At 45.5% G+C, this 27,071-nt stretch overlaps 2 protein-coding genes across 3 annotated transcripts in view; both read left to right on the plus strand.

Moving 5' to 3' along the window:
- The first annotated feature begins 865 nt into the window (after positions 1-865).
- On the plus strand, positions 866-19,517 carry MTDH (metadherin). 2 transcript variants are annotated; one of them, XM_072151471.1, is made up of 12 exons: positions 866-1,447; positions 8,228-8,383; positions 9,500-9,605; positions 10,158-10,307; positions 10,507-10,722; positions 10,846-10,932; positions 11,967-12,050; positions 12,693-12,817; positions 13,724-13,843; positions 15,233-15,343; positions 15,838-15,991; positions 17,028-19,517. In XM_072151471.1, the coding sequence occupies exons 1-12, from the start codon at positions 1,088-1,090 to the stop codon at positions 17,096-17,098; spliced, it is 1,740 nt and encodes a 579-aa protein (XP_072007572.1). In that variant the 5' UTR covers positions 866-1,087; the 3' UTR covers positions 17,099-19,517. The 2 variants fall into 2 exon arrangements, with proteins under 2 accessions (XP_072007572.1, XP_072007573.1); XM_072151472.1 differs by having other exon boundaries at positions 869-1,447; positions 9,500-9,584.
- Positions 19,518-25,370: 5,853 nt separating this feature from the next.
- Positions 25,371-27,071, plus strand: part of LAPTM4B (lysosomal protein transmembrane 4 beta) — a 77,917-nt gene continuing 76,216 nt past the window's right edge. The window contains exon 1 of the mRNA XM_072151473.1: positions 25,371-25,668. Coding sequence (XP_072007574.1) covers positions 25,570-25,668 — 99 coding nt within the window. The 5' untranslated portion in view covers positions 25,371-25,569. The remainder of the gene's footprint in view (positions 25,669-27,071) is intronic.

Consider the following 27,071-nt stretch of genomic DNA (forward strand, 5'->3'; position numbering starts at 1 on the left):
CATAAACCTGTTGTGTATCGCCAGATCCCAAAATGTTCTATCTATCAAAATATAATAACGGTTATTCCGGGCGTTTAACTCCTTAACGGAAAATTGCACCCAAAGTTGAAAATGTCACTTTTTTGCCTTTTTTGTAAATTATAAAAAGAAATTCAATAAAAAGTGATCAAAAGGCTGTACAGTCCTTAAAGTGGTAGCATTGAAAATGTGATCAAAAGTCGCAAAAAATTACACTACACACAGCTCCGTACACTCAAGTATGAAAACATTATTAGCGCTAGAAGATGGAAAAAAGAAGGGTTTTTTTTTTCTTTACAGGTTTTAATTTTTGTAATATATGAAAACATTATCAATCAAAACAAGCCCACGTACAGCTCCTTACGTGAGAAAATTAAAAAAGTTACGGATTTTTGAAGGTGGGGAGTGAAAAATGAAAATGCAAAAACCAAATAATATGGCCAGGTCGTTAAGGGGTTAAGTACCTGAACTACAAAGCACAGATGCCCATCTTACAAAATGACTGTGATGACAATACTAATAAAGTTGAGCGAACAGACCAGCAAACAACGCATGCGCCACTTGCTTAGGCTCGTCATCGATATGTCTCACATCTGACATGCGCAGTACGCCGTATGACTGCCACATGTACATTTGTCCCCATATCGGGTACTGGCAAAAATACACCTAAAGAAAAATAATAAGTTGCCACAAAAAACGAATACACTTCTGTAACGACACACAAATATGCGCGTATAAGTCTATTTTATTTCTTTTTCCACTTGATCGTTTTCTTTTGCTGTGACGAGGGTACGTCACGTGACCAGCCGCGCGAGCAACTCTGCGTCCACGTCAGCATCTCCCGTTGGTACCACGTGATGCGGTTAACTCCCAGTTTTTTTTAAACTGTAACATGGCGTCTGCTCGGCCGGAGTGATGACGTTGCTTCTGCGCTAGGCCTGGGCGGAGCCGGGACGCCGCTTAGTGCTCTCTGGCCGCTGCTGTCTTTCTCATTCCCTGTTGCTGACGTGCACAGGCGCCCAGCGCTAGGGGCAGAGGGACAGGGGCGCATCTCCCCTCCACACTCACCATGAGCGCAGGGTGGCAGGAGGCAGCGGCCCAGCAGGCCGAGGAGGTGTCTGCCCGCCTCCGGCAGCTGCTCATTACCGGCCTCGGGCTGCTCCGCTCCGAGCTGGGCCTAGAGCTAGGCCTGGAGCCTCAGCGCTACCCGTCCTGGGTGTTCCTGGCAGTGCCCTTCTCTCTGGGGCTCGGCCTCCTCTTCATCCTCCTGCACTGTGCCACCAGCCGCGGCTCCCCCAGCCCCAGGAGGCCGCCACAGCATGAGAAGGAGCAGCCGCTGCTGCAGGCCCGGGCCCCGGTGCCCATCAAGAGCACCAAGGTGGAGGAGCCCAAGAAGAAGAGCAAGAAGAAGCCGGCAGAGAAGGCCAAGGTGAGCCCCATTATGCCAGTCACCCTGCCATGGCGGCCTGCTATGTCACCTTACTGCCTGTCATCAGTGACATTACCTCCTGTCACTCCTCTTACACCGGTGACATTACCTCCTTACACCAGACGGGCTCCCCCTTACACCTGTGACATTACCTCCTTACACCAGGCGGGCTCCCTCTTACACTGGTGACATTACCTCCTTACACCAGGCGGGCTCCCCCTTACACCGGTGACATTACCTCCTTACACCAGACGGGCTCCCCCTTACACCGGTGACATTACCTCCTTACACCAGACGGGCTCCCCCTTACACCGGTGACATTACCTCCTTACACCAGGCGGGCACCCTCTTACACTGGTGACATTACCTCCTTACACCAGACGGGCTCCCCCTTACACCGGTGACATTACCTCCTTACACCAGACGGGCTCCCCCTTACACCGGTGACATTACCTCCTTACACCAGACGGGCACCCCCTTACACTGGTGACATTACCTCCTTACACCAGACGGGCTCCCTCTTACACTGGTGACATTACCTCCTTACACCAGACGGGCTCCCTCTTACACTGGTGACATTACCTACTTACACCAGACGGGCTCCCCCTTACACCGTTGACATTCCCCTCTTACACCAGGCGGACATCCTCATGTCCCGGTGACATTACCTCCTTACACCAGGCGGGCACCCTCATACACCGGTAACATTACCCCCTTACACCAGGCGGACACCCTCGTGTCCCGGTGACATTACCTCCTTACACCAGGCGGGCACCCTCGTGTCCCGGTGACATTACCTCCTTACACCAGGCGGGCACCCTCGTGTCCCGGGGACATTACCTCCTTACACCGGGCGGGCACCCTCCTACAACGGTGACATTACCTCCTTACACCGGGCGGGCACCCTCGTGTTCCCGGTGACATTACCTCCTTACACCGGGCGGGCGCCCTCGTGTTCCCGGCGACATTACCTCCTTACACCGGGCGGGCGCCCTCGTGTTCCCGGCGACATTACCTCCTTACACCGGGCGGGCGCCCTCGTGTTCCCGGCGACATTACCTCCTTACACCGGGCGGGCGCCCTCGTGTTCCCGGCGACATTACCTCCTTACACCGGGCGGGCGCCCTCGTGTTCCCGGCGACATTACCTCCTTACACCGGGCGGGCGCCCTCGTGTTCCCGGCGACATTACCTCCTTACACCGGGCGGGCGCCCTCGTGTTCCCGGCGACATTACCTCCTTACACCGGGCGGGCGCCCTCGTGTTCCCGGCGACATTACCTCCTTACACCGGGCGGGCGCCCTCGTGTTCCCGGCGACATTACCTCCTTACACCGGGCGGGCGCCCTCGTGTTCCCGGCGACATTACCTCCTTACACCGGGCGGGCGCCCTCGTGTTCCCGGCGACATTACCTCCTTACACCGGGCGGGCGCCCTCGTGTTCCCGGCGACATTACCTCCTTACACCGGGCGGGCGCCCTCGTGTTCCCGGCGACATTACCTCCTTACACCGGGCGGGCGCCCTCGTGTTCCCGGCGACATTACCTCCTTACACCGGGCGGGCGCCCTCGTGTTCCCGGCGACATTACCTCCTTACACCGGGCGGGCGCCCTCGTGTTCCCGGCGACATTACCTCCTTACACCGGGCGGGCGCCCTCGTGTTCCCGGCGACATTACCTCCTTACACCGGGCGGGCGCCCTCGTGTTCCCGGCGACATTACCTCCTTACACCGGGCGGGCGCCCTCGTGTTCCCGGCGACATTACCTCCTTACACCGGGCGGGCGCCCTCGTGTTCCCGGCGACATTACCTCCTTACACCGGGCGGGCGCCCTCGTGTTCCCGGCGACATTACCTCCTTACACCGGGCGGGCGCCCTCGTGTTCCCGGTGACATTACCTCCTCCCCTGGCACTGCTTACACCCAGCAGGCACCTTCATATACCAGTGTAGATGCCAGAGACATTAGCTCCTGTGCTTGCACTAGGTGGGTACACTCCTACCTACACACCTATATACCACTATAGCTGTCACCTACACATCCAGTCTTGTCACTTCATCCACCAGACTCCGATCCTCCTTACAAGATGCCAGGGCTTATAAACCACTGTAGGTGTTTCTGATTTTACCTGCCATGTTCCCACTCACACCAGGTGGGCACCATCCTCTGCCCACCTCTATACTTTCCTCTATGGGTAAGCTATCATGTCACATTATTGCCTCCTTCCATGTCACCTCTTGCACTAGGAGGACACGGCCATAGGAATGCCTTGAGTCATACAATCTCTGCAACCCGAGGAGGCCACGACAACTGGCAAAGCGGGCAGTCAGCTTTATTTCCTTGAAGGCTGCCACCCTGACATATTACGTCATGTGTCCGAGGTCAATGACGGACGATGCGGCTCTATGAAGCTGGTTATTACTTTATGCACAGTGTGTAGTCTGAGAGCGGCTGCTGCAGGTAGTCAGTAGGAAATCCAGAATTAGCTGAGTAAATATGTGACTGTCACAGCTGCAGGTTATACTCGGGATAGAGCCGGCTCCTGTCAGCTGCAGGTTATACTCGGGATAGAGCCGGCTACTGTCAGCTGCAGGTTATGCTCGGGATAGAGCCGGCTCCTGTCAGCTGCAGGTTATGCTAGGGATAGAGCCGGCTCCTGTCAGCTGCAGGTTATGCTAGGGATAGAGCCGGCTCCTGTCAGCTGCAGGTTATGCTAGGGGTAGAGCCGGCTCCTGTCAGCTGCAGGTTATGCTAGGGGTAGAGCCGGCTCCTGTCAGCTGCAGGTTATGCTAGGGGTAGAGCCGGCTCCTGTCAGCTGCAGGTTATGCTAGGGGTAGAGCCGGCTCCTGTCAGCTGCAGGTTATGCTAGGGGTAGAGCCGGCTCCTGTCAGCTGCAGGTTATGCTAGGGGTAGAGCCGGCTCCTGTCAGCTGCAGGTTATGCTAGGGGTAGAGCCGGCTCCTGTCAGCTGCATAGGTTACAGCACCCAAAGGCAGCCTGTGTCTGGTGCGGACCCCAACTAATAATGTAGTGATTGAGTTTCCCTTATTATCGGGCATGGTTGTACATGAAGAATATTTGTATAGCACTTACATGAGGTGGAATGTACAGTACACGGAGAGGTGCTCAGACATCGCTATGTACACACCACTGCTACATTCACAGAGAGGCCCAAGACCCTGCTTGGTGGGAAAGGGGATAAAAAACTAATCCCCTGTACTGACCCGCTGGGTACTCGCCCTACTGCTTCATTCAGTTAGTTAGAATGAGGTCCATTCTCATGATTAGTGGGGGTCCAGCAGTCGGACCCTCATTGATCAGATTGCTGTCTGTGGATCAAACTTGGGGCAACCATTTTAATATGTAGTATATTCCCATATCAATAAAATATACCTTCTGAAAGGGATCACCTGTGGCTACCACCGGTAGTGCTAGTCCCCAGCAATGGTTCTGCTCATAGATATTCCACTATTATATGGATCTATTTTCTGTTGTTTTACACATTTATTATTTTTTATGCTTCTATAAAAACAGTCCTAAGATTTAAGATTGGAATAGCCAATTAAAGGGATCCTGTCCCCACATTTTCACACACACAGCTAGTGACAGTTAATAGTTGCCAACCCTCGCTTAGCTTAAAATTGTTTCCCTTATATCCCAATAAATCAACTTTATCTTTCATTACCTGTCAGAGGGGGCGTGTCCTGCTCGGACGGCACCTCCCATCTACTCCTCTCCATGTCCCATGCCTCTTCTCAGTATGTCATGTGATCAGGTCCTTTACCCAGTTATGTTTACAACATCTATCCCATGTATGTATTCGATCACATGAAATCACAGCAGCTTCCATAAACTTCTACTACTCCCCACTACTACTACTACTTCTCATGTGATAAGATACATCTGAATCTTCTATAACATGCATGTAACAGGACCTTGGATGACATCCCCCTGGTCACATGACATGAAGTGCCAGTGATGTAATGGAGCTTGCTCTCTCAATGTACCACACAGCAGCATGTCCTACCAGTGAGACCTGTCAATCAGGAACAAGGAGCCAGGGCAATGCAAGTAAAATTTTATATGAAGATTTAGTGACGTTTGACTCGCATCCGGTGCTTAAGTTTACAAACTGATTTTTGTGACATTGCAGCCATAGAAAGGAAACATTTTTAATCATATTTTTTTTTATTGAAGTATTTATTTTGGGTGGGTCAATTTGCATGAGGGGTCCCCTTTAACCTCTTCTTAGTGCCTAGAAGATATGAGGACTCCTCTATGCAAAATCTGGCTGAATCTACTTGGGATTTTCTGCTGCCGATTATATGAATACACTTTCAATTGGCAAAAAACTAAATTTCAAAAACCTTTTAACAAACTTGTCCATGTGTAAGTAGGAGGCAGTGAGAGCGGTGAAGGGAGCGTCCTGTTCTTATAAGATATTCTTATATTTACTTACTTGCTTATATGACAAAGTTTAAAGGAAACCTACCACTTAAAAGTGGTAGGTTTAGACGCATATACATGGCACCAGCTCAGGGTGAGCTGGTGCAAGATCATATTTTTGTTAGGGGAACAAAGCCCCTATCGCCGTTTTATAAGTTATATTAACTTATAACTCGGCGCACCGCAGAGGGGAATCGGGCCGTGCTAAGTTGCGCAGGCGCGCGTGTGCCGGGGAGCTCGGTGACGTCACCGGCTCTCCAGCACTTTAGAATCCGGCGCACGCACGGGCACGCGCATGGTGCGCCGTGCCCAAGTGCGGTGCGCCGAGTTATAAGTTAATGCGTCTAAACCTACCACTTGTAAGTGGTAGGTTTCCTTTAATAAAAGTTTGGCCTCGTTCACATCTCCCTCCATTGTTCTGCTGCATTATAGTACAATCCAGTTATAATGGAAGCCCTGCAGATGCTTTATTGGTTGCACTTTCACAATGTGATCCAGATCCTTGTCTCCTGCAGCCGCTCTTTCACTTTTAGAAGTAATAACAACCTATAAGGATGTATGGGAGCAGGTGCCGTGGTTATATGAATAGCGCACATATGGGGGGGGGGGGGGATTTGGGGGATGTAAAGTGTTAATTGTCAGGGACATTTGGAGAAACAATTTGCTGTTGTCAGGCCTGTGCTTGGTGCCACTGACCCAGAGATGACCCCCAGCTACCCCCCTACCAGTCTGTACAAGAAGCAGCGCTGCAGTTGTCAGTCAATCTCCGGAGACAAATGACCCCATTCATGTTATGTATAGCCCTGTGTGCCAGTCATCTACCCGCTGTCTAATGTATAGCCCTGTGTGCCAGTCATCTACCCGCTGTCTAATGTCTAGCCCTGTGTGCCAGTCATCTACCCGCTGTCTAATGTCTAGCCCTGTGTGCCAGTCATCTACCCGCTGTCTAATGTCTAGCCCTGTGTGCCAGTCATCTACCCGCTGTCTAATGTCTAGCCCTGTGTGCCAGTCATCTACCCGCTGTCTAATGTCTAGCCCTGTGTGCCAGTCATCTACCCGCTGTCTAATGTCTAGCCCTGTGTGCCAGTCATCTACCCGCTGTCTAATGTCTAGCCCTGTGTGCCAGTCATCTACCCGCTGTCTAATGTCTAGCCCTGTGTGCCAGTCATCTACCCGCTGTCTAATGTCTAGCCCTGTGTGCCAGTCATCTACCCGCTGTCTAATGTCTAGCCCTGTGTGCCAGTCATCTACCCGCTGTCTAATGTCTAGCCCTGTGTGCCAGTCATCTACCCGCTGTCTAATGTCTAGCCCTGTGTGCCAGTCATCTACCCGCTGTCTAATGTCTAGCCCTGTGTGCCAGTCATCTACCCGCTGTCTAATGTCTAGCCCTGTGTGCCAGTCATCTACCCGCTGTCTAATGTATAGCCCTGTGTGCCAGTCATCTACCCGCTGTCTAATGTGAGAAAGTGTTCAGCATAAATGCTAGGCCAGGCATGCGTGTATTAGGAGGAGTTGGAGGAAGTGTCTGGCAGACATCTGCAGAAGGTGTTTCTAGCACTGTAGATAAGATGGCAGCATGCCCTCTGATCCTTCACCCCTGCACTGGGCGGCTTAAATCGATACAGGAGAAGCCTCCAGTCAGCGTTCTCCAGTCACTGCTGGATTTAGAAACCTGTCCCCAGTCTTGTGAAATGTGTAACACCATCCAGCGCTCGGTATGCGACTTTTATCACACTACGAAAGCAGAGTATAACATAAAGTAGTGAGTCCTGCAGTAAGTACACGACTAAGGAAGGTGGCCATGTACAAGCAGCTGTGCCAGGATCATCCATAACACCACACAGAGGGGTCTATGGGCTGGACAATACACGGCCTTTGTCTCATCTACTTTTACTGCCATTTGCAGAAGCTGAATCTGCAATAAAACCCCTGGAGCGTCTCGGCAGTAACACACTAGCGGCTATTCTGGTTGTATCCCATCCCTGGGTGACCAGTGCCTGACGTAATAATATAATTGCATATAAATATACAATACTGCTTGAGATTTGGTCACTTTGCTCAATTGTTGTCCCTTAGGCCCCTTCTACACTAGCGAGTGTGATGCGATGAACTCGCATCACACTCGGAACGCACGGCCCGAACGCTGCACCGCGGGAGTGAACTCAGCATGTCAGTTCACTCCCGCGGTGCAGCGTTCGGGCCGTGCGTTCCCGGCAGCTTGCGTTGCGAGTGTGATGCGAGTTCATCGCATCACACTCGCTAGTGTTTAAGGGGCCTCACAATGGGCTTTTTACACTACATAAGTAAAATTCATCTAATGTTGCAAGTTTCCTTTCCAGCCCAATGGTCGCCCCGTGGAGCCTGCAGAGGAGGTGGTCGTGCCCCCTGTAAAAAAGGAAAGTCCAAAAAGCCCAAAACAGCCAAAGCCGCCCCAGCAACCAGCCGAAGCAGAAAAGAAGACCGAGAAGGCCGTGACTCCTAAAGAACCGGTGCAGGTAGGAGCTCCTATCTCTGTTATCGGGTCACATTGTAAAAGGGGGAGCAACGCTGCATTATATACTATAACATGTTAAACCATATCTAGGAGCTTTCTTCCATTCAGCAAAGTGATGGCCAAATCCATTAAAATAATTGTTGGCTCAGATGCCCCAATATGGTTCAATATGTATGGGACTGACAAATAACTGAGTATGATGCTTCAGCGCCATAGAGATGGGTTGTTTTTGACATCAAAAGAGAATGCTGGTTCTCACACCCCCCCCCCCCCTCCTTCTTGTGGAATGTCGCAAATAAACTTCTGCACCTCAGCAAAGTTGTCCAACGTGCCTAGAGCCATTGATGAGTGGGGAAAATTATGGGCTTTAAAGGAATCTACCATCAAAATCCATTACGATTCTCATAGATCCAGGCACCGTGACCGTGGGGAACTTCTTATATTTGTTATCCATGTCCGCCTTCCTTCTAAAATCAACTTTTAAAATGATGCTAATGAGCCAGAAGAGTTCTGGGGTTGTTACACAGCTTTAGTTTTAGCTCTAAAACTAAAACCCTCTGTGCTTTAGTTTTACAGGCGGTTCAGGTGCATTTCCTTCTCCCTACTTTTATGAGATGACATCAAGCAGAGAGAGGGGGAAGTGCTGGGGAAGCAGGTGGGAGGGGAGACAGTGTAACAGCCTGTGAATCGGCAGGTGGCTCTATTAATGTCTTCATAGCACTTCTGGCTCATTATAATTAAAGAATCTTTAGAAAGGAGGAGGCCATGGATAACAAATGTAAGAAGATACCACAGTCCCGGTGCCTGGATCTATGGGTAAGTGTCCCTGGTTTATCATGATGGATTTTGATGGTAGATTTCCTTTGTCAGGCAGACACTGCAGATGAGAGCAAGACTTTAAAGGGCCTTATGAGCTGAAATTATTTGTGAAATGCACAACAGGCTGGTTACTACAGGCACAGTGACAAGAATTGTCTATACAGCAGTCTACAGGGGTCATGGTAAAATTCATAGTCAAATCACATAGTGCTGGGGTAATGGTCAAATGTACAAACACGTGGCACCTGCCACGGGTGGATGATCATAGGAATTGAATTTTGTGTTTGCATTTTCTAAGCTAAAGAAGAACAAAAAGAAACCAAAGGTGGAAACAAAACCGACTCAACCATCACCCAAAGAAGAAAAAAAGGAATCTGAGGAAGGTACGCCGCCATCACTAACAAGTATTCAAAGCTTTTATTCTCTGTCCCACTGGAGTGTATGTAAATTCTTTCTGTGTCCAAGAGTTATCCAGCCCCTTCTGCCATGTGACCAGGAACCAGACTCTCCCACTGACACGGCCTCTGACGTGTGGACAGTCACTTTCTCTGTATATTCTTATGGTGGACTCCAGATGTAAGATGCCGTCTATCGGTTGTAGAGTCTGTTGGATTTAGAAAGTCACTCGTTGTTGAGTGGTCATGACTTCAGACACTTGTCTACTTGGCTCGTGGCTTGTCATTCACGTCACTTGTCCATTATGGCAGCTGCTGTTGGTCCTTTGTGAGAGTGAAGTGCCCTCTTTTTAAGTAGTGGGGGAGGAGGGGGGATTACGCAGTGCTGCATGGCAGACGATATTCACAGTGGTCACATTGTTCCTCTCTGATGCTGCTAAGGAGTGCATGAGGGTCTATCAGAAATGCAGGTTTTGATCATTTACCTTTAATATGTAGGCTTTGCGCTAGAGGTTTTCTCTAGCAATTTGTGACGTGATTTTTTTTTTTTCATGTTTGTAGGAAACTGGGAAACCAAAATCAGCAACAAGGAAAAAAGACAACAACGCAAGCGCGACAAAGGGGCTGACGGAGATGGTGATATTGCCTCCCCTGTTGTGGAAGCCTTCACTGTTACATCCACCCAATCCACAAACGTCCGTAAATCTAAAGGTGATACAAGCCTAGTCGTGTTTTATAATTCATAGCTCCAGTCTGTGGAAATCAGTAATGTTTATGAGCAGTGTGTAATGTGTTTATGGATTTCCCACACGTGTACATCTGGAAGAATGCTATTGTAGTAATATAATAGGAGGTTGACCCTTATTAGAGTTTTTACGTAGACTTATAAGTACGTTTGTGCATTTATCAGGACCAAGTGAAGCCTCTGCGCTGAATGGAAGTAGCTGGAATGAGAAACCATCTAAAGTGATTGCCTCGCAGCTAGTGGAAGAGAAATGGGTGACCTCTACCAATACAGCAGGCAAGAAGAAAGCTGAGCCGGTCACCTGGAACCAGGATACCGTGGACTCTAATGGGAAGGAGTGGAGCGGACGATGGAATGAACGTTCAATCTTTCCTGGGATAGGTAATAAGCTGTCACTAATGTTATCTACTTACTGCTGCAACAAATGAGTCCTATTAACTATAATGAGAACTATGATACATTAAATGTACAGTAACTGAACTTTTGTCTTTTATTTTTTCCCAGGTTCGTGGCCCAGGGTGGATTCCAGATTGAATACATCCGAAAAGAGGCAAACCTTTTCCACCATTGGATTAAACAATGCTGTTTCCGGTACGCTTAATTTTCAATAAGCCAAAATTACCAGCACAGTGCTCCCATTTACTGTCTATTTCCCATACTCCCATTGAACAGAGCGGCAGGACACATGCTAGTGCTGCCCCAGCAGCTAGACCCTCGCCAATCAGCCCCAGTATTTGGTACCACCCCTTTAATTTCTGATTGCAGAGATCCAGTCCTGTGTGTGTGTATATGTGTGTGTGTGTATATGTGTGTGTATATATATATATATATATATATATATATATATATATATATATTATTTTTTTTTGTACAGCATTCAGACGTTGTGTAGTGGCTGGGTCTAGTATTGCAGTTTAGCCCAATTTAGTCAAATGGGACAGAACTGCATGACACATTAATGGGGCACATGTATCAAATAAAACTTCAATTTTGGAAAGATGCACTTAGGAACACTGTAACAGACACTGCCACCAGCTAGCTTCTTAAGACCCTGGCGTAGACACAAAAATGCAGCCAAAAAAACTAAAATCCTGCATAAAGAGAAGAAAACACGATAAAATAAAGATGTCCCCCATGGGTCCGTATTCTGAGTTGTCTACCAAACGGGTGTCCCTAAATGTGGCAAAGCAGCATGAACCACAGAAGGTGGAGTGAGAGAAACTGCAAAATTATGATTAAACTTACATTTTTTTTTTTTTATCATCCTGAAACTATGCGCAAAGTCTCACTGTTTTCTTCCTTCAGGTCTTTCTTAAACATTACAAATCTTGCCTTTAGTGGTCACACTCAAACGTTTTGATCTAATCGGAATTCCCTTTTCAGAAAAACCCCTCAGGTGGCTGTGTATGTTAAAAAAAAAAAAATCAATCCTGCCTCTATGGAGGTCTCACATCTGTTCTATTCACCTTGCACTGGGGCTGACGGGAGCCCCTACACAGATGCAAGGTCCTTGGCCTTTGGGATCCCATACCGTTCATTTGTCTCAAAGTATATACCAAGTGTGTGTCATAATTCTATGTGCTCCTCTTACTGAATTGATTTCTTGTTTTTCTTTGAAACTGCAGTCAGTGATCCCGTGTCTCAGACAAGCGTAGACCACCAGTGGGAGGTGCCCGAGCCCAGCGTGGATGATGAATGGTCCGGCCTGAGTATGTGGAATTTACTCATTTTACTAGAATATGTTAGTTTTCTGACATAATACAATATATATAACATAGTATTATCAGTTTTTTATTACTGAGCCTGGGCGCCGTAGATGACTATGGGGGAACGTATATATGATCCCCGTACCTTCATGTGAATGCAGCCTTAATCATCTATATCTATCTGTCATTAGAATATATATACAGTTCAGGAAAAGCTGGTTAAACCCGCCCATGTCAGCAGAACCTCTATTGTATACTGGGGCTACCCAATTACAACTTTACTTCTGATGGCAGATGAGCAACTAATGAAGGAGTCCAGCAGTGGATTTCTTTCCCCTCGCCATAAAGAAGCCCTGCATGGTTTGCTGAGCATGCAGGTGTATAAGAGATTCCGGGGAGGTGACTCCCTAGTGAAAGGTCTTGCTCACATGTCCATGATATGGTGTTTTGCATCAGTGTTTGAGCTATAACCACCATTGCAGACAGCGCTGTGACGTGTTATGGTGTTGTTGAGCCATTTCTGTAGTAGAAGTCACTACTTTTATTACTTTATTTACTTTTATTGTGGATCAATATCTCGGGTTAACAAGTATAGTCAAATCTAAAGTATTTTAGACTATTTTTAAAGGGTTTATTATCCTGCAGATGGTCTTAATTCAGCCGACGCCAGTTCTGATTGGAATGCCCCTGCTGAGGTGTGGGGTAACTATGGAGAAGAGGAACCGGTACCAGGCCAACAGAGAGAGGAGCCCGATCAAGAAGTCCCTAAGGTAATGATAATTCTCATCGTATTGAGACTGCAGGAGGCCTACATAAGGCGATTGTTGAATGAGTTTTGCAGAAATGTGTAATAATGTTGCGTTTATAATGCTTAAAGGAAACCGAACATTCAAGTGTGGAGAGACCAGGGACACTTGCTCAAAGATCTTCTTATATTTGTTATTCATGCCCTCCTTTTTTCTAAAATGTTTATTTTTTACAATTGTGTTAATGAGCCAGAAGGGCTATTCGGGTGTAATCACAGCCTTTCCGTGCTTTAACTTCACACGTTAAACTGCAGGATTACAGCAGTCAGAATGCTACAGCCTGTGAAGCTACATCATGGAGTGGCTGTGGTCACTTTCCCTCCACCCAATACCTTCTGGATGATCATTAACATAATTGTAAAAGTTGATTTTAGAAGGAAGGAGGGCATGGATGACAAATATAAAAAGATACCACAGTCACAGTACCTGGATCTATGAGTAAGTGTCCCTGGTTTATCATGATGGATTTTCTATAAAAATTGTGTATTGCGGGGGCATTGCACAATTGAAACTGGTTATGGAAAAGGGTGATGCACAATAATGGGTGAATTCTACACCAAATTCTGCCTAGCATAAAATTCTTCTATAGCCTGTGCCAAGGCGCCTGCGTCTTACTCTTGGCCCCACCCACTTGCCGTGGAAGTGGTATAGGAAAATTAAAAGGCTTATCCAAGAGCTCGAAAACAGAGCTGCTTCTGAAGCAGATTTAAATTTTGCTGCAAAAAAGTGTGAATATACCTGACTGCACTGCCTAAAAATTAGACTGGGCTAGTAAATGTGACCCATAGTCTACAACAACATCGGGTTTGGTTTTCAAAAAAAAAAAAAAATGATAATTTCCGTAACCCGAATTTGTGCTGTGTGGTGCAGGGCTCTGATGATGAGAAAGAGAAGGACGAACAAGATGGTCAGGCCTCTGCTGCCAGCAAAAGTAAGAAGAAGAAGAAAAAGAAGAAGAAGCAGGGAGAGGAGTCTGGTTCCCCCACAGAGGTATCGCTGCTCTTCCATCAATTGTAACACTCCAAATATTTCTTGTTTTCTTGCAATTGAATTGGAAACATTTTATTTGGAATTACAAAGTATCAAGTAGTGATAAAAAGAACCCTTTCTCCCCACCTTCAGCTGACTTGTAATTTGTCTGTCAGTCTTGATTGCAGATCAGAAAACAGTCGCTGCTTATAGAAGTTTATAGACCGGGGAAGAGGAAGGAAAAAATGCAGTTTATTTTGGTGTTTTTGCTCACTAAAATGTTGTATTTGGATATACTCATAGATCCAGGCCCCGTGACTGTAGTAATATTCTTATATTTGTTATCCATGGCCTCCTTCTTATTAAATGCAACTTTTATAATTAAAGGAAAGCTACCACTATGAATAACAAAAAACAAACTACAGATACTCGCTTGCGCTCCTCTTCATCCGGATCCCGGAGTGTGTCCTTCTTTAATGTGGACACGCTGGGATCAACTGAAAAAGACTTAATTAGCAGCCCAGAGCGTGGGGACGAGATGGGGGCAAGTGTCTGTAGTTTGTTTTTTGTTACTCATAGTGGTAGTTTTCCTTAAAGCTAATAAGACTGAGGGGCTACCCTTGCCCCTCTGTGATTTGGCTTTACAGGCTGTTACGGTCTCACCCTCTCCCTGCTCCCTCAAGTGCTGAGATTACAGCAGGAAGTGCTTACTGCACAAGTGCTGAGGGAGCGCAGGGAGGGGGAGACAGTGTAACAGCCTGTAAAGCTGGTTCACAGAAAGGCTAGGGTAGACCCTTGGGTTCATTAGCATAATTGTAAAAGTTGATTTTAGAAGGAGTCCATGGATAACAAATATAAGATAATGACCAAAGTCACAGTGCCTGGATCTATGTGTAAGCGTCAATAGTTTATCGTGATGGATTTTGAGGGTAAATTTCCTTTAAAGGAAACCTACCACTTGAAGTGGCAGGTTTCAGAAGACAATACCGAGCCCCAGCTCAGGGTGAGCTGGTGCCGGAGCTTATTTTTGTTAATGTTTTAAACCGCGGTATCGCGGTTTAAAACACTTTTTAAACTTAATAGCCGGCGCTGGGAGGTACCATGCGCACGGCTCTCCTTCACTTCCTATGTAGCTGCATGCATGGTAAGCGCCGAGCGCGTACCTCCCTGCGCCGGCTATTAAGTTTTAAAAAGTGTTTTAAACCGCAATACCGCGGTTTAAAACGCTAACAAAAATAAGCTCCGGCACCAGCTCACCCTGAGCTGGTGCTCGGTATTGCCATCGGAAACCTGCCACTTCAAGTGGTAGGTTTCCTTTAAGCTTTTGGCCATTGCAGTATTTACTATTTGGCAGAACGATTGTTGGTGGCTATATCATAATATTTTTCTTTATGCTCCATTTTTTTACAGGAAGCGGAAAGCACAAAGAATGCCGGGGATGGCCGCAAAGTGGCTCCTGCCCCTCCTACAGTAACTCCTGTAATTCCTACAGCAGTTGCAAAAAGCAATGTACCGAAAGAGGTGTGTACAGGTGTCGCACTATAAATCCATGACCAGTAGTGTAAGAGTGTCACACCAATCTATGGGTCGTGTCTCTCTGCTTTAGCTGGACTCCGGAGAGATGAGATGCACAACACGCCGTTGACAGCTGTGGTGCTACTCTTGCATATAGCAGCAATGCTTTGTTTTTTTTTTGTTTTTTTTAATGAGTGTAAGTTGGTTGTCTTTCAACAAAAGAGCTGAACTAGTAGAGAAGGAGTTTTGTTGTTGAACACATTGATTTCCTATCCACAGGATAGGGGATAAATGTCCGTTCACTAGGGAAAGAAGCTTGGATGCAATGCCACCCACTACCCATGGACAGGTGTGGCACTGTTTTTCAACCGACGGAAAACCCTTTTAATGAATTATTAATTAATCCTTATATTCATGACACATTTACTCCGGGGCTCCTGTAAGTGATGTGTTGGTTACATTATGTCATGTATGACGCATTCTCTCTACATTTGTTCTAGAAAAAACAGGCGCCAGAGAAGCGCACACATACTGTATTAGCTGAGGCTCCCGCCAAGCATAACGTATCTGAGAAGGCCCCGGCCCAACCGCAGCAGCCGAAGGAGGTCAACACTTCCGTTACCAAGCAGAACAATGTGGCTCCACCTTCACAAGGTAAAGCTAGAGCAACGCTCCTCACCAGGGTGGTCGCCACGCGGCCACAGTGTATACCTGTGCTTTATTTCACACCCATCCGTACATTTGGTCGATTTTAACTTTCTGGTGCCAACATGTATGGTAATCGCTCACATGACGGTAACAGTGGGGGGCACAATCTAATTTCCTGTTTGACATTCACGGTAGAGCCAGAGTCCAATGAAACTATATCTAAGCAGCGATCTCTAAGGCGTCTTACACGCGACCATGTGCACAAACGAGAACATTTGCAGGCAGGTGGAGATGGAATTAAGCGGAAACCCAATTTCCTAAAGCATTGGTCTTGATGATTCATCTGCCTTTTCTAATTCGGAAGGCAATGCCAGTCCCCTTCGGATTTTAGTGTGGACTCACCAACTGATTTCACAAGATGTCTCAGCCCAGCATCACATAGGCAGCTAGAACCAGTGCTGTTTTGCCTGCTGGTGTGATTATGCTTCCCTCAATCCATCACAAGAATGACAGCTGGAAAACTTAGTTTTGGGCTAAATGCTCCGTTTTGTTGCCCATTCTTAATCATAACTACTATATTTTCTATTTTCTTCCTTTTTTATGGGAAATTTACAATCAAAATCGTGCATGATAAACCAGGGACACTTGCTCAAACATCCCGGCTCCAAGACTGTGGTAATTTTTTTTTATATTTGTTATCCATGTAAAATTTTAAAGGCCTCTCGGGGGTTGTTACCCGAGCCACTCCATGCTGTAGCCTCACAGGCTGTTACACTGTGCAGGAACATACCCCCTTCAACTGTGGGAAATTACAACAGGTGGAGGTTGAGAAAGTGTAACGGCCTGTGAAGCTAAAGATCACTGGTAAGTGATTATATAAGGAAGAGGAGGCCATGGATAACAAATTTTAAGAAGATTGCCACAGTCCCGGTGCCTGGATCTAGGAGTAATGTCCCTGGTTTATCATGATGGATTTTCATGGTAGTTTTCAATTTAAGAGTAAATGGAAATCAGAAGGTAATTTCTAATTTTTCCCTTTCAGCTAAGTCTGAAGAAAGTTGGGAGTCCCCCAAACAAGTGAAGAAGAAGAAAAAGGCCAGGAGAGAAACGTGATTTTGTCTTTTCATCACTGGAAAAAAAAAAACCACACATGTTCAGACACTCTTGAAGATTATGGCTGTTTATGCAATAATTTGTGAACATGTACAGAATTTTATAACGTCTGCATTTTTAAAAGAAAAAAAAAAAGGTATCTGCCATTGTCATTGTGACCTCCCTACAGGCAGGAGGGAGGGAGGGACGACTAAGGAACTCAATCTTTACGGACGAGATGAAGGCCGCACACACCAACGATGGAATCACAAAGGAACGTCACGTATTTGCCAACCAAGAACTTTTTAATTTGATATTTAGAAGAGACTTCATTTTCCTGATTTTACTAAACGGTGACCTGTTTACATTCATATTTGTGCCCGAATTTTAGTCTTCGAGAGTGGAACCTTTTTTTAAAGGGGTCGGGCCGTGGTTCCGCCATCTCCTTGTTATACGGCAGCGGCGTGTTCCAGCCTGTAATGTTACGGATCGGGGGTGTCTGATGAATAGGAGACTGGCTGGTGATCTAGTGAATGTAAGGCCAGTCTCTGCCCCCCTCCTCTTTACTAGAATCGTCCTCTTCTTCTATTTTGTATTAGGTTTAGCTTTTTACGCCGTGTGTCCCCCCCCCCCCTTCCTTTTTCATCCTCCCCCTGGTGTCCCATCTACTACTTGCACTCTAGCCATAGCGGGGCTACTAATCATGTTATCAAGGACGGCCGTCGCTGTTGGTAACTAGGCCGCGTCGGGTGTTAGGGCTACCATTGACGAGCGACGAGGCGGCCATTTTTGTCTGATACTGTATGGACACGGTGGCATCGGACAGCTTTAATAAGACCTCCAAGTAATCAGGAATGTTTTTTACTGCCTTAACCTGTAGTGTTACAACTTCATGAACAGAATTAGCGTTTTTTTTTTTTTTTAATATCGTAGTCCCCCCTCCCCCTCGGCTTACAGATCATGTGTGGGTTTTCGTCACCTTTTTAAAGGCAGTGTAATGACATTTATGACAATTCACAGCTAACTTTATGTATACCCGGAGCCATGGTAAGATGGACACTGTACATAGCCTTACCACGTGCCCGGACATACAAGACGCACGCGTGGATCGAGATACGCCACGTACTATCGATAAGAAGCGATCACACGATGACGTCACCGACGCTGCTCTATATCATCCTACGGTTCAGCATGGGAAAGCCTCATTGGTTTCTGGAAAAGCTCTTCAACCATCGACTTTGCAAATGTATTTTCTATATCCATTCTTCTCTGTTTTCTAGATCTCTGCTTGCTGTCATTTTGTTTTTATCTGGAAGCAAATCGGTCGTCTCATCATGTGATGTCACACGGGTGCACGGCTCGTTATTTCACATAGCTCTGATTAATGTAATGAGCCGCGCACCTGTGCGACATCACATGACCAGGGACCGTTTTTTTTTTTTTCCACAGGAAGTTTTAATGTAGAAACTTCGTTTAGGATGACAGCAAGCAGAGATCTAGAAAATCGTGAGGAATTGATACAGAAAGTATAATGGAAAATTGTATAACTCTTCATTACACAAACAATATCAATAATTTGCTGAAAGTGGACGACCCCTTTTATGGAGACTTTCCCACTTCCAAGCTAAGGTTCTTTCTCCTATTCAAGGTTCCGACCTCTAGGACCCCCTACTTAATTATGAGAATGAGGAGAAGACGGAACCAATTCAGTGTTGCATCCCCTTCTTAATGTTTTATATCTTTCCTGCCCATTCCTGCTGCAGCTGGCCCCATTCATCCAGATGTCGTCGTGCTGCAGTCCAAGTGATAAGCCATCTTTTTAATGAGCTGGGAATACTTCCTTTTTAAGATCAGTGTAAGGAATTACAGAAAAGGGTCTTTTTTTGATTTTTAATTTAAATTTTTTTTTTTTTTTTTTTTTGCAGCACCCCCTATCCTTCATAGGTTGTCTCTGGTATTGCAACTCGGACGTATTTACTAAATACGTAGCTGAGCATCAATACCCTACACAATCTGTGGCGCTGTTTTAGATGTAAAATCTGAGTCCCTTGTGGTTGGGCTCACTTGTTAAAGGAGTTTTTTTGATATGGGGTGAGGGGAGTAGATTGACGCCTGCCTGTTCATTGGCTTAAAGCCACAAGTGCTTACTGCCACATGGATGCCAGGACTAGTACCCAGCGGATAGACTGACTGTGTAGATGCCTTCACTCCTCATTGGCAACGGATCAACTTTAATATTTTGAATGTTTTTCTTTTCATGGAGAGGGGGAGGATAATTCCTGGAAAAAAAAAGACGATTCCTAATTTTTACACAAATGTATTAAATATAGAAAATTCCAGTTGCAGGAACATGTCAGATACGTTTTACATGTTCAAGACCTTTTGTTTAATTCAGTGATATTTCTAAGTTGATTTTGTTTAAATAAACCTTGCAAATCCAGCACGTGTCTCACTGGTTGTGCGCTTCTTATTTAGCAGTATGCATGTGCTCCGTGGTCCTAGCGCTGTCACGTGTGGGGTCTGATCTGCAGGCAGCATGTTATAGAGCAGGAGGAGCTGAGCAGATTGTACATAGACTGTATACAGATGGTATGTCATACAGAAGGAGGAGCTGAGCAGAGTTTATATTGTGTCCTTATTGCAGGCAGCATGTTATAGAGCAGGAATAGCTTGGCAGATTATACATAGTAGCCTATATACAGCTACCATATTATAGAGTCAGAGTAGCTCAGCAAACTATGTATGTATGTCCTATCTGCATTGGCGCATAAGGAGCTGTGCTATTGTGTTGTGTATATACAGACAGCAAATTATAGAGCAGGAGGAACTGAGCAGATTGTATATAATATCTGCAGGCAGCATGTTCTAGAGCAGTAGGAACTCTGAACTACGTCAGGGGCTCCCAAAGTGGCTAATGGTTATTTTAATGAGACCATTAACAAATACAGATTTAAATTTTCTATACATCTGTGCATATGGCCATACATTGCCCCAGTGGTAGGTAATCGGGTGGCCATTGGGAATAGATTCACCTGTGTGCTGCCCAGTTTGTTCTGCATGTACACCCTCACCTTGGGCATATAGAGCACTTGTAGACCCCCCCCCTATTGTCCTGATCCTAGTCAATCCCCCATGGCAATTACACTCATGCCCTGTAAAGTATGAATGTCATCAGTAGGAAATACTCAAACCTTTTGAACAAAACCAGTCTCTAGTATTAGGCGCCTTTTGTGAGTAGACCCCCCACTAATGTCTCTGTTGCAGCCACTTCCACAGCGCTATACATTATGCTCCCCCTTCTTTAAAGTTGTGGGGGCCCTGGGGCTCGCGCCCCGGCTGCCCTGACTAATCCGGCCCTGAATGCAGTGAGGAGATATTTGAAAGCAAAGCACCAAACCAGTAATACACTGTGAAGGGGTGGGCACAGGAGCTGCGCTATCATTGTAATACCCCACTGCAAAGTGGTACAAAAACATAGCGGCATTGAAAGACGGATTCCCAAGTTGTATTCATTTTGAAACACATATGCAAAACTTTCAGTAGAGGGAGCATTAAAGGAAACGATCAGATTTCCTGATTATTAAAGGCTTTGTCCAGCTTTTTTTTTTTTTAAATAATATGCCTTTAAGAAATGAGAACTCGCATATTACCTACTTTTCAGCGTTAGCTGAGGGACATGAACAATTAGAAAGGCCGCCATCTTTGATCAGAGAGTCACCCTCCGCTGTTTCATCGATGTGCGATCTGTTTCTGTTAGGACTCCAGGACCTGTCAATAATACATATCATGCACAATGCAGTGGTATAGAAGTGTGTGGGAGGATTGATGAGGCCCCATAGAGTTAAAGGGACCCTAGGGGGCCTAAAAAAAAAAAAAAATAGTAAAATAAAAAAAAATGTAAAGTCCCAATTTATCAGAATTACACCTTACCCAGAACTGAAGTATGAAAAAGTTTTTTTAAAAGGTTATTTATTTATTTTTTTAATCTATTAAGGACTGAGCCATTTTGTAGCTTTAGGCTTTTTTTTTGTATTCTGACTTGCGTCGCTTTATATGGTTATTACTTTTGGACTGTTACTTATCAAAGCGATTCTGAGATTAGGTTTGTTTTTTGTTTTTGTTTTTTTCTCCCCACATGTTGTACTTTATTTTAGTGGTAAATTTTGGCTGATAAGTTTTGTGTTTATTTACAAAAAAAAGAGAAAAATTATAATTTTTTTTGCATTATTAGGCAGATAGATTTACCACCTAAATAAGTTGCTTGAATAACCTTTCCCATTTGTCTACTTTTACATTTTCATCATTTTTTAAATGATATATATATATGGGGTTTGTTTTATGTATTAAGACTTTTCGGTGCGTTATATTTCTCTTTATATGTGATACGGCTTGTGGGCATTTTTATTAATGTATTTTTTATTGAATAACTTTTTTTTTTTTTTAACTTTATTACTTCCACTATTATCATGCTTGCTCATGATCCAGCTTCAGGTTTGATGTAGATAATAAAACTTGTATGTCGATTTCTAATACTGTCCATAGAACATCTGATAAGAAGAAAATACAAAGGTCTTTAGACGAAGCCTACGCGTTTCAATAAAATATCTTCATCATGGCTTTTACAATGTGTTACCCACAAAAAGCAAGCCCTCATTCAGCCCTGTACATGGAAAACTAAAAAAATTTATAGATTTTTAAAGGCGGGGAGCAGAAAAACAGAAACACAAAAATGAAAAAGGGCCAAGGTGAGCAAAAAATGGAAACGTAAAAACAAAAAAAGGGGAGGAAGGGGTTAAGGAGACTCTCCTGTTTTATCTTCCGGTTTTCTGGCTATGGGGCTGGAATCTTATCATGGAAGTACAACAATTCATGGGATATACAACTGGTTGAGCCCCCTTAAAGGTGAGGGTCTAATCTTTGAAGCTTTAGCTCAGTGTATTGTATATATATATATATATATATATATATATATGTGGTGTGTATGTGCATTTATGTATATTACTATGCACACAATGAAAAATGTACAATTGACTACCAAGAAACCAGGACAACAGTAAAGCAGATTATTCCTTTAATCTCCAGACAGTTTTAAATCAGTGGCGGTATATTATTGGATTAGCGTGTTGTTTATAGACAAGATTGTAATATACAGACATTGTAGGTCAGGGCTGGACAAAACCAGGTCACCATGGAAGATAAGCCTTGGCTGGCAGGTTTCTCTCCCTCTCAGTGGATTTGGTCGCCCAATGGTAAGTGTTGTCATTGACTACATCACACTGTCTCCTGGTAGAAGTGAGAAGAGATGCCCAGGACGGGATCTACAGGAGGAGTCATCTTGAGGAGCCTCCTGCTGGTAGAGTTTGCGGTTCTTGAATAAATCACCTTTTGTGATTTCTGTTGTTGAGGAAGACCATAGAGAAGAATGCAGCCATATCTATTTCTACTCATTTCAGCATCAGTATTTGCCCTCACTGGAAAAAAAAGATCTGCCATATTTCCTACCGACCACAAGGTCTATCCTCATACTCCCAGTTCTTCACATTGTAGACTGTTCCACTGTAGGCACTTTTCAGCAGTCACCTCATTTTCATCATAGACGCATCACATTACAATATTATACGAATCTACAATTGATTTTAGGCCGATTAGGACACACAGGCCACACGGTGGTAAATCTCTCCAATATAAGGATATAACTGATAAAGAGGATACCTGTGGCAGGCTTAATTCAAGTCTGTAGTAATGGAGGCAGCACAGCGTCCTAGAATCTGGAACACGGAATGTCCAGTGTAGTAGATCATCAGTGAGGAGAGGCGCCAATCCAATGGGTAGATTTTGGATTTTTATTGGTAAAAACCTGGGGTAGTGTAAAAGCCAAGGGTAACATGTTTCGTGGGAGGACCTGCCTCTTCTTCAGACCAGTGCTAACAGGGGCACATTAAAGGGTCTGAAAAAGAGGTAGGTACTCCCTCAAAACGTGTTACCCTTGGCTTTTACACTTCCCCTGGTTTTTACCAATAAAAATCCTAAATCTACCTATTGGATTGGTGCCTCTTGTCCCTATTTTATTCTCATTGATGTCCCATTTTCCTACCTAGAATTTGAATGGGGAGGACTCATCCTTCGGCACCAAAGATGTGTGGACAGATAATCTGGTACTACAAGCCCCATCAGATGGTGGTGGAGATTGAGCAGAAATCAACGTTGTGGTCATGGTGGTCTTCCATTTGTGTTGATTATGAAGCATATAGTGGCTCTCGTGGGCCAGGCTGCCCAGAGGCAAGGACAAGTTGTCCTCAGTGGGAGGTGTCTCCTCCTCCTTTAAATCTCCCCAGCCACGCTCCAATGACGCCTGTGAGCTGTTCTGGGTGTCATCCAACTCCTCTTCCTCATCCTCCTGCTCCAAAACTGTTCCCTGGCTGGACTGGGCAATAGCGGACCATTGGTCCAAGACCCACCCTGCAAGCTTTTTAGTGGACTAGCCTGACATATGTTCCACTTAGTCTTCCTCCTGTGCCCCCAATACATCCTCCGTCATAGCCTGAAGAGCTTTTTCTAGTGGGGGGGATGGTATAGCTGACAATCCTGTCATCGGCATATTGAAAGCAGAGCAGCACTGGATAAATGTCCCTCATGGAGGTAAAGTGGTTGGTGGTGAATTGTTGCTGGTCACTACTTCAACTGGGGCGTTCTGGAGCTGGAATTCAACAATTGCCTGCTGTTGCTGACACACCCTTTTCAGAATATATAAAGTTTAATTCCACATATTTTTTACATCACATATGAGGCGGTGGCTAGGTCTCTGTGGTGCGAATAGGCAAGACTTGGCACACACATCAAACAGCAGCTTTGGCAGGTCTATGTAGATGGGCAAAAACCTGTGCACCACCAAGTTGAGCACATGCGCAGTACATGGGATATGAGTCTACCTGGCTCAGACCAAAGCTGCTACAAGGTCTCAACCATTGTGACACACCACCTTGCTGGGCTTGTGGTTCAGTGGAAGCAACCACTCCACTTTCTTCTCCTGGATCCCAGTCCACAATTCCCTGCCGGTGTGTGGTCTTTCACCCTGAAAGATGAGTTTCAGCACGGCCCGCTGCTGTTTCCCCAAGGTTTTGCTAAAAGTGGTGGTGTGGGTGCTGCACTGTCTGGATGAGGAAGCAGATGAGGTAGCAGAGTAGGAGGGAGAAAGGGAGGAGGAGTTACTCAGAACTAAAGGATCATGGGACTTGTAGTTTCCAGTGGTGGCCATCTTGGTGATAACTCCACACAATTTAGAGGGGCTATAACATTTTCTAAATCATAAAATCAAACTATTAAAGCTCTATTTTGTGACTGATGAAATTGAGTTTTGTTATAGTCATTTATTTATAGAATTATGGGTTTTTGTATCAGACGTTCATATTCCCAGAATACCCCTTTAAAGGGAATCTACTTATCATCAAGCATGATAAACCAGGGACACTAAGGCTCCATGCACACATCCGCATGCGCAGGGGTGTTCTGTGAGCTGCAAGCCAGGTGTAGAAGGTGGGGGTAACCATCCACAAATCAGGGCAGGAATAGCACCTGCCCTATCTTTTCCAGCAATAATCTAGCTGCTATTTTTGCGGTTAGCTCACGGCAGTCATTTTGCGGATGTGTGCATGGAGCCTTAGGCCTAGATCCAGGCACGGGAATTGTGGTAATCTTCTTATATTTGTTATCCACGGCCTCCTTCCTTCTAAAATCAACTTTTTAAATTATGCTAATGGGAAGAAAGGACTCTATATTCCTTATATATAATTTCCTCTGGGGTGTGGGATGGGGCCAGGGACTTGGGGTCACCACGTGACCCTCATCCTTGACTCACCAATGTGGCCCGTCACTAGTTCTTGCATTGCCTTTGCCATGATAACTTCCTCATTGTTCTACAAGTAGAAGAAGCTTCTTCTAGACATGGAAGATGCCTCTAGTTACTATTACTGAGCACCCAAATACATAATGGAGGAGATTGCTGTTAGACATTTGCTGACTTTATACATTGTGATTAGGACGCTCATTAGATGTCTTTTTCCTACTCTAGAAATTACCTTAATTTTGATCATAGTGACAATTTTAATAATTAGGTAGATGATGGACACAATCTTGGTCTCTTCACCTCCTGCTCTGATGATTTTTATTTCCTCCTATGTCTTAAGTAAGAATATGATACATCAACTTGTTATGAGTGTGATCCAGCATACCCCGTCGTCTCCACTAGGGGGCACTGGCAGGACGCTTTGAGGGGATCCCTATGATTTGCTAATCTCCTTAGTAGACTGTAGTGTGGATGGGGAAGCCTGCGGTAGTGATGCTGTCTGTCTGTGTTATCCTTGTCTGTGGTGCTGAAGCTTCGCACTGAAGCCGCCTGGACCTCTGCTCCTCACCGACTACTAGCTCCAGTCTCATCTCTTCTAGATTGAAGACTCTACTTTCTGGCATTGAGTCAATTCGATAAAAATTGAGACATGAAGATGCATTCGCCATGGGCTCGATTTTACTCCAACAGCTGTTGCTTGTGTTGCCACGTCCGCACCGGAACCATCATCCTTGGCGTGTGGTACCTGGTAAGCTGCGTCTCGTTTTCCCACATCTTATTTTAGGAATACCTGTACTGCGACGAGTCGAAATTTCTACCTATCATCTTTAACTCCCCTGACAACCCAGTCTGGTGTTACACAACTCAGATCCTGTATTGGTTCTATGCTGAGACCCTTTGGCTATTGCATTGATATTGGACATATATTGTACATTATATATGACCCAGATCTTTGGTTCTGTCCGTTCCTTAAATGAACATTTAGTCCTTATGGTAACTTAATTCTATGTCATACTATGTTATTTTACCACTATGGGATGTACAGATGCATTGGAAGCTGAGGACAATGTAGATCTGTTACTTGCTCTTTATTATAGGATATTATTAGATGTTATACTTTGGTATTTTGGTACATATGTACCTGTTTATGTGTTGTATTATGTTATTCGGAGCCGCATGATGTTGCATACATGATGCTCTGCAGGAATATTTCCCCATAGAGGCTTCTTCTACACACGGCTATGGGCTCCCCAGAATACAGTCAGCAACAACAGGTTGTGTCCCTTTGACAGTAACTATGGTGATAACATTCTATAGGGGTTCTGTTATGGTACAGAGGTTGGAAATGGCTACTATATAAACCTAAATTGAGCTGTGGACTGTTTCCAAATAAAGAACCTGCCCATTAAAGACCTGACACCAACCCAATGGTTAATGGCACCATCTCAGTGGCCTGACACAATTTCAGTGGTCCTGACACCATCTCAGTGGTCCTGACACCATCTCAGTGGCCTGACATAATCTCAGTGGTCCTGACACCATCCTCAGTGGTTCCGTTAGTGGTTCTGACACCATCTCAGTGGTCCTGACACCAACTCAGTGGCCTTACATAATCTCAGTGGTCCTGACAGCATCTAAGTGGCCTGACATAATTTCAGTGGTCCTGACACCATCTCAGTGGTCCTGACACCATCTCAGTGGCCTGACATAATCTCAGTGGTCCTGACACCATCTCAGTGGCCTGACATAATCTCAGTGGTCCTGACACCATCCTCAGTGGTTCCGTCAGTGGTTCTGACACCATCTCAGTGGTCCTGACACCAACTCAGTGGCCTTACATAATCTCAGTGGTCCTGACAGCATCTCAGTGGCCTGACATAATCTTAGTGGTCCTGACACCATCTCAGTGGTTCTGTCAGTGGTTCTGACACCATCTGAGTGGTTCTGACACCAACTCAGTGGCCTTACATAATCTCAGTGGCCTGACAGAATCTCAGTGGTAATGACACCATCCTAGTGGTTCTGACACCATCCCACTGGTTCTAACATTATCTCAGTGGTAGAGACACCATCTCTGGGGAATTGAGAACTGACTTTCTTTTTGTAATTCTGGACCATCCCTCTTGTTATGACACCATCTCAGTGGTTCCG

Source organism: Engystomops pustulosus, chromosome 5 (genome assembly GCF_040894005.1).
Source record: "Engystomops pustulosus chromosome 5, aEngPut4.maternal, whole genome shotgun sequence".
NCBI classification, from domain to species: domain Eukaryota; kingdom Metazoa; phylum Chordata; class Amphibia; order Anura; family Leptodactylidae; genus Engystomops; species Engystomops pustulosus.